This window comes from Triticum aestivum, chromosome 4A (genome assembly GCF_018294505.1).
Source record: "Triticum aestivum cultivar Chinese Spring chromosome 4A, IWGSC CS RefSeq v2.1, whole genome shotgun sequence".
Taxonomy (NCBI): Eukaryota; Viridiplantae; Streptophyta; class Magnoliopsida; order Poales; family Poaceae; genus Triticum; species Triticum aestivum.
Genome location: NC_057803.1, coordinates 571,599,363 through 571,607,751, shown reverse-complemented (window position 1 = coordinate 571,607,751; position 8,389 = coordinate 571,599,363). Strand labels below are relative to the sequence as shown.

The following is an 8,389-nucleotide window of genomic DNA, read 5'->3' as shown; positions in this document are numbered from 1 at the left end:
CATGCGCTTTACACCGATATGACCTAAACGACAGTGCCACAAATAAGTTGCACTTTCATTATCAACTCTGCATCTTTTGGCTTCAACATTATGAATATGTGTATCACTACTATCGAGATTCATCAAAAATAGACCACTCTTCAAAGGTGCATGACCATAAAAGATATTACTCATATAAATAGAACAACCATTATTCTCTGATTTAAATGAATAACCGTCTCGCATCAAACAAGATCCAGATATAATGTTCATGCTCAACGCTGGCACCAAATAACAATTATTTAGGTCTAATATTAATCCCGAAGGTAGATGTAGAGGTAGCGTGCCGACCGCGATCACATCGACTTTGGAACCGTTTCCCACGCGCATCGTCACCTCGTCCTTTGCCAGTGTCCGCTTATTCCGTAGTCCCTGTTTCGAGTTGCAAATATTAGCAACAGAACCAGTATCAAATACCCAGGTGCTACTGCGAGCTCTAGTAAGGTACACATCAATAACATGTATATCACATATACCTTTGTTCACCTTGCCATCCTTCTTATCCGCCAAATACTTGGGGCAGTTCCGCTTCCAGTGACCAGTCTGCTTGCAGTAGAAGCACTCAGTTTCAGGCTTAGGTCCAGACTTGGGTTTCTTCTCCTGAGCAGCAACTTGCTTGCCGTTCTTCTTGAAGTTCCCCTTCTTCTTCCCTTTGCCCTTTTTCTTGAAACTAGTGGTCTTGTTAACCATCAACACTTGATGCTCCTTCTTGATTTCTACCTCCGCAGCTTTCAGCATTGCGAAGAGCTCGGGAATAGTCTTGTTCATCCCTTGCATATTATAGTTCATCACGAAGCTCTTGTAGCTTGGTGGCAGTGATTGGAGAATTCTGTCAATGACGCAATCATCTGGAAGATTAACTCCCATCTGAATCAAGTGATTATTATACCCAGACATTTTGAGTATATGCTCACTGACAGAACTGTTCTCCTCCATCTTGCAGCTATAGAACTTATTGGAGACTTCATATCTCTCAATCCGGGCATTTGCTTGAAATATTAACTTCAACTCCTGGAACATCTCATATGCTCCATGACGTTCAAAACGTCGTTGAAGTCCCGATTCTAAGCCGTAAAGCATGGCACACTGAACTATCGAGTAGTCATCAGCTTTGCTCTGCCAGACGTTCATAACATCTGGTGTTGCTCCAGCAGCAGGCCTGGCACCCAGCGGTGCTTCCAGGACGTAATTCTTCTGAGCAGCAATGAGGATAATCCTCAAGTTACGGACCCAGTCCGTGTAATTGCTACCATCATCTTTCAACTTTGCTTTCTCAAGGAACGCATTAAAATTCAACGGAACAACAGCACGAGCCATCTATCTACAATCAACATAAACAAGCAAGATACTATCAGGTACTAAGTTCATGATAAGTTTAAGTTCAATTAATCAAATTACTTAAGAACTCCCACTTAGATAGACATCCCTCTAATCCTCTAAGTGATCACGTGATCCAAATCAACTAAACCATAACCGATCATCACGTGAGATGGAGTAGTTTTCAATGGTGAACATCGTTATGTTGATCATATCTACTATATGATTCACGCTCGACCTTTCGGTCTCCGTGTTCCGAGGCCATATCTGCATATGCTAGGCTCGTCAAGTTTAACCTGAGTATTCTGCGTGTGCAAAACTGGCTTGCACCCGTTGTAGATGGACGTAGAGCTTATCACACCCGATCATCACGTGGTGTCTGGGCACGATGAACTTTGGCAACGGTGCATACTCAGGGAGAACACTTCTTGATAATTTAGTGAGAGATCATCTTATAATGCTACCGTCAATCAAAGCAAGATAAGATGCATAAAAGGATAAACATCACATGCAATCAATATAAGTGATACGATATGGCCATCATCATCTTGTGCTTGTGATCTCCATCTTCGAAGCACCGTCATGATCACCATCGTCACCGGCGCGACACCTTGATCTCCATCGCAACATCGTTTGTCATCTCGCCAATCTTATGCTTCCACGACTATCACTACCGCTTAGTAATAAAGTAAAGCATTACATCGCGATTTCATTGCATACAATAAAGCGACAACCATATGGCTCCTACCAGTTGCCGATAACTCGGTTACAAAACATGATCATCTCATACAATAAAATTCAGCATCATGTCTTGACCATATCACATCACAACATGCCCTGCAAAAACAAGTTAGACGTCCTCTACTTTGTTGTTGCAAGTTTTACGTGGCTGCTACGGGCTTAAGTAAGAACCAATCTCACCTACGCATCAAAACCACAACGATAGTTTGTCAAATAGACTCCATTTTAACCTTCGCAAGGACCGGGCGTAGCCACACTCGGTTCAGCTAAAGTTGGAGAGACAGTCGCCCGCAAGCCACCTGTGTGCAAAGCACATCGGGGAAACCGGTCTCGCGTAAGCGTACGCGTAATGTTGGTCCGGGTCGTCTCGTCCAACAATACCGCCGAACCAAAGTATGACATGCTGGTAGGCAGTATGACTTATATCGCCCACAACTCACTTGTGTTCTACTCGTGCATATAACATCAACATAAATAACCTAGGCTCGGATGCCACTGTTGGGTTTCGTAGTAATTTCAAAATTTTCCTACGCACACGCAAGATCATGTGATGCATAGCAACGAGAGGGGAGAGTGTTGTCTACGTACCCAACGCAGACCGACTGCGGAAGCGTTGACACAACGTAGAGGAAGTAGTCGTACGTCTTCGCGATCCAACCGATCAAGCACCGAAACTACGGCACCTCCGAGTTCGAGCACACGTTTAGCTCGATGACGATCCCCGGACTCTGATCCAGCAAAGTGTCGGGGAAGAGTTCCGTCAGCACGACGGCGTGGTGATGATCTTGATGTACTACAGCAGCAGGGCTTCGCCTAAACTCCGCTACAGTATTATCGAGGACTATGGTGGCTGGGGGCACTGCACACGGCTAAGGAATAGATCACGTGGATCAACTTGTGTGTTCTAGGGTGCCTCTACCTCAGTATATAAAGGACTAAAGGGGGGAGGCTGGCCGGCCACAAGGGGCACGCCAGGAGAGTCCTACTCCCTCCGGGAGTAGGATCCCCCCCCCCCAATCCTAGTTGGAATAGGATTCCTCGGGGGGGGGGAAGAGAGAGAGGGGGCCGGCCACCTCTCCTAGTCCTAATAGGACTAGGGGAAGGGGGGAGGCGCGCGGCCACCTTGGGCTGCCCCTTTCTCCTTTCCACTAAGGCCCACTAAGGCCCACTAAGGCCCATATGGTTCCCGGGGGGTTCCGCTAACCTCCCGGTACTTCGGTAAAATCCCGATTTCACCCGGAACACTTCCGATATCCAAACATAGGCTTCCAATATATCAATCTTTATGTCTCGACCATTTCGAGACTCCTCGTCATGTCCGTGATCACATCCGGGACTCTGAACTAACTTCGGTACATCAAAATGCATAAACTCATAATCTAACTGTCATCGTAACCTTAAGCGTGCGGACCCTACGGGTTCGAGAACAATGTAGACATGACCGAGACATGTCTCCGGTCAATAACCAATAGCGGGACCTGGATGCCCATATTGGCTCCTACATATTCTACGAAGATCTTTATCGGTCAGACCGCATAACAACATACGTTGTTCCCTTTGTCATCGGTATGTTACTTGCCCGAGATTCGATCGTCGGTATCCAATACCTAGTTCAATCTCGTTACCGGCAAGTCTCTTTACTCGTTCTGTAATACATCATCCCGCAACTAACTCATTAGTTGCAATGCTTGCAAGGCTTATGTGATGTGCATTACCGAGAGGGCCCAGAGATACCTCTCCGACAATCGGAGTGACAAATCCTAATCTCGAAATACGCCAACCCAACATCTACCTTTGGAGACACCTGTAATGCTCCTTTATAATCACCCAGTTACGTTGTGACGTTTGGTAGCACCCAAAGTGTTCCTCCGGCAAACGGGAGTTGCATAATCTCATAGTCATAGGAACATGTATAAGTCATGAAGAAAGCAATAGCAACATACTAAACGATCGGGTGCTAAGCTAATGGAATGGGTCATGTCAATCAGATCATTCAACTAATGATGTGACCTCGTTAATCAAATAACAACTCATTGTTCATGGTTAGGAAACATAACCATCTTTGATTAACGAGCTAGTCAAGTAGAGGCATACTAGTGACACTTTGTTTGTCTATGTATTCACACATGTATTATGTTTCCAGTTAATACAATTCTAGCATGAATAAGAAACATTTATCATGATATAAGGAAATAAATAATAACTTTATTATTGCCTCTAGGGCATATTTCCTTCAGGTACACCCAAAGCACTCCTACGGTATCCGGGAGTTGCACAATCTCATGGTCTAAGGAAATGATACTTGACACTTAGAAAAGCTCTAGCAGACGAACTACACGATCTTGTGCTATGCTTAGGATTGGGTCTTGTCCATCACATCATTCTCCTAATGATGTGATCCCGTTATCAATGACATCCAATGTCCATGGTCAGGAAACCGTAACCATCTATTGATCAACGAGCTAGTCAACTAGAGGCTCACTAGGGACATGTTGTGGTCTATGTATTCACACATGTATTACGATTTCCGGATAACACAATTACAGCATGAACAATAGACAATTATCATGAACAAGGAAATATAATAATAACCATTTTATTATTGCCTCTAGGGCATATTTCCAACACAAAACGCATAGTGAGATATGTCAAAGGAACTTTGAGTATTGGCTTAGATTTCAGCAGATCATCCTCTAATCTGGTTAGTGCCTTTTCTGACTCAGACTGGGCAGGGTGCTTGGATGACAGGCGCTCCACTGGTGGCTTTGCAATCTTTTTTGGACCAAATCTGATTTCATGGTGTGCTCGAAAACAAGCCACTGTTCCCAGATCTAGCACAGAGGCAGAATATAAAGCACTTGCAAATGCTACAACTGAAATTATATGGGTTCAATCCATGCTGAAAGAACTGGGTATAAAGAACACACCAGCTCCATGTGTGTGGTGTGACAATCTTGGTACAACTTATTTGTCTGCTAATCCAGTTTTTCATGCAAGAACAAAGCATATTGAAATATATTTTCATTTTGTTCGAGAGAGAGTTGCTCAAAAGAAACTTGATATTCGCTTCATTCATTCCAAAGATCAGCTTGCAGATGGTTTTACTAAGGCTTTACCTATGAGAAGCTTTGAGAACTTCAGACATAATCTCAACTTAATGAAGTTGTGATTAAGGGGGGGTGTCAAACACGCATCATATCTGCCACACCATCTTGTTTGCTTCGGTTCTTAGGAGTCCTAGTTAGATAGACTAGGTTGTTAAGGTTTATCTCTATCTAAGAGATCTTTCTTTCTCTCCAAGATGTAATCTCCAACAACTTGTATGCGCTGTACAGGGAGGAGCGCCCCTGCTATATAAACACGTACATGTCGCCCTCATCGGGTAAGACGTTTCCGCCATCGCACACACAGGAGAAGTGTCTTTCCTTTGAAAAAGTTTGTTGCTTAAAGTAGAGCTCTGAATGTTTAAAACAACAAAGGCTAGAGAATCAGAGTTTTGCATTAAAAGATCAGTTCTCATATGCCAAGGATTTGCAAACCAATCAGCTCTAGCAAAGGGGCAATTGAAAAATATGTGCAAATCATCCTCTTCAGTATCACATCTTTTGCATAATTTACTTATATATGTTTTGAGTAGTTGCCTGCTCTTTTACCCATTGGAAGCGCTATCCTAAGTAATCTCCATGTAAATGTTTGAATCCTTGGTACCATATCCTTTGCCTTCCAAAGCTTGCATGCACTCTTGGAAGAGAATTTCCCTGTGGGTATTGGTTTCCAGCGCAAGAGATCATTGTCATCTGAGTGAATAATTGAAACCTGCTTTATAAGTTGTATCAACATAACAGAAAGGGTCAATAAGTTCAACATTCCATTGTTTTTTTAATTAGGGACCCAAAGTCTTTTACCAGAGCAGGGTAAACAAAATTACTATCCTTAGATAACAAGGTGATGATAAATAGAGTCCCAAGAGTTATCCCATGGAGAGCGAGAAACGCTGCCTTTTGTGTGAGTTGGTACAAAGAAGATAGGTCTGACTTTTAGAATGGATGCCTAAAATGCATGTTTAGAGACATTGGATTGAGCTCTCCGGAAAGAAGTATCCAGGAAATACTTGGACTGCAAGACTTTGTATATATATGGTTGTTTGGATCACGACAAGACTGGCACGGCAAGACCGTGAAAGAGGAGGTGCCGCCGGCGTTCTCGAAGACACGCGGGCGCCTCCTACACTACCTTGATGGCTGTGGTGGTGGCGGCTCCTCGTCGCGGAGCATTGTCACGCTGGAGAAGAGGACGGCCGGGCAAGCGACTCATTGCAATGAAACAGCCCTCTGTAAGCAGCGAAGATCATCGTATCCTTGTCATCTCTTAAAATCGTCCTTGTCCCAGCATTACCATCATTTGAGCCGAAGGAGCTATCGACCGAAAGTGCAGCCCGCCCCGAAGGTGGGCATGGCCATGGTATGCTTGGGGGATCATCGACATGCGGCGTATGAGGTTTCACCGAAAACTCCAGAGGCATAGGGCATTTCCCTTTGATAGTCTCTTCTAGGCTTGATGATTTTTTTTTTGCGGGGAAGGCTTGATGAAATTTGGCGGAACGTGTTATAGTAACTGCTCACAAAAGAACATGGTGTAATTGACAACAATGTGGTTGATGACGTGCTTTCAATTTGCATCACGTGTGTCAACTCATTGCCTCAATTGTATGGTGTGTTTCCACTGTGCATTGTTGCTACTAAATCACACTCACACTTTAAGATTATCGCGAAACAAGATCGGCTTGAATTCGGAGTTTGTCTCCAAGAGCTATTGACCGCGGATTTTGGCGTGCGAAATCTTTCGCACGATCTTTGCATCTTCTTCTCAACCTTGACAAGAAAATATGAACACACGCATGCACACCCAGCTTCGATCGACCGGAAAACTCAAGGGTCACAACTCAGAAGGAAAGCCAATGTAGATAGAGGAGTAGCCATCATTTTGCTGCTCATCGTCAACGACATCGAAACCACGAGGAAAGGGAAAGGAAACAAACCTGAACAAGATCAGCGAAGACACAGAGTAGGTGACACGTCAGACACAGCACGTAGTAGTCGAATCAACGAAGAGAATTAAACGCGACGACAAGTCCACGACACACGGCGAAGACCTGCACCCTAGTAGAACCCCTGCACCGGCCACCGGCGGTCGGGGTCCGGCAGCCACGAGGAGCGCTTCTTCTTCCGCTGCTCCTTCTCCTTCCTCCCCTCCTCATCTCCATCGCCGTCGACCCCCTCCTTCTCGCCGTCGGAGCTCTTGGAGTCGCCGTCCGACGAGCCGCCGCAGTACGCGCCGGCGACCACGACCCCCGCCGACGACCTGTGCATGGACCGCACGTACTGGAGCAGCCTCCACGCCGCCGGCTTCTGCTGCTGCCGCGGCGGGGGCGTCAGGGACGCGCCCCGCTCGGCCGGGGGAGGCGGGTCCTCGGCGCCAGCCCGGTCGTCGTCCGGGAGGCGCGCGGATTGGGACAGCCGCTCGTACTCCGGCAGCGGCACGATCTCCTCCTCCTCCGACGCGCACTCCCCGTCCGCGCCGGCCTTGCCCCCGCCGACGCTGTCCATGAGCAGCAGCTGGTGGTGGCTCTTGGACCTCGGCTTCTGCCGCCGCGCCCCAAACCTCGCGCCTCCGCCGCAGTGGCTCCCCTCCTCCTCCTCCTCCTCCGAGTGATCCAGGATGCCCATATTTAACACGCTCGCTCTCCGGCTCCCGCAGTCGCGCCACAAATTAAACCATGCACGATGCACCCTCGGCGCCTCTCTCGATCTCGATCTCGCGCCGGGATTATAAACTTTGCGCCGGGCGAGACGGCGTATGGGAGGATGAGGCAGAGCTAGCGGGCGACAGGCGAGAGGGAATTTAATTTGCGATGTGGGGTGGAGAAGTTTGACAAGGGTTGCTCCAGCCCGCCAATGGCGATGGCGAGTAGGGAATTGGGAATGGAATTATTGGCTTTGACTATGGGGGCTCGGGTCACGTCGTCGAGGGCCACGCGCGCGCTCGCCTCGCTCGAGGATGAGGCGCGGCGCACGGTATTGCGTCCGACGCAGCATGACGCGGATATTTGGCGGCTCATCTTTTTTTTTTGGAGCGATCTTCCACAGAGGAGGAGTATGGGGAGCAGTTTCCGTAATTTCCGGCCATCTGGTTTTCATTTGGCCTCCGGGCTGTTTTCTTTTTGCCGTCCGATTGTCCACGAATCTTAGCATCGCTTGCGCCCTCATTCCACCTTCTTAGGCTGGTCATAGTG

At 47.0% G+C, this 8,389-nt stretch overlaps 1 protein-coding gene across 1 annotated transcript; it reads right to left on the bottom strand.

Annotated features, from left to right (window-relative positions):
- Positions 1-7,042: 7,042 nt before the first annotated feature.
- Positions 7,043-8,164, bottom strand: LOC123082334 (uncharacterized). Its single transcript, XM_044504685.1, has one exon. It carries the CDS (start codon positions 7,821-7,823, stop codon positions 7,257-7,259), a length of 567 nt encoding a protein of 188 aa, XP_044360620.1. The 5' UTR covers positions 7,824-8,164; the 3' UTR covers positions 7,043-7,256.
- Positions 8,165-8,389: the final 225 nt, after the last annotated feature.

Coding starts and splice junctions, on each gene's coding strand:
- LOC123082334 (XM_044504685.1), bottom strand. CDS start 7,823: ATGGGCATCCTGGATCACTCGGAGGAGGAGGAGGAGGAGGGGAGCCAC.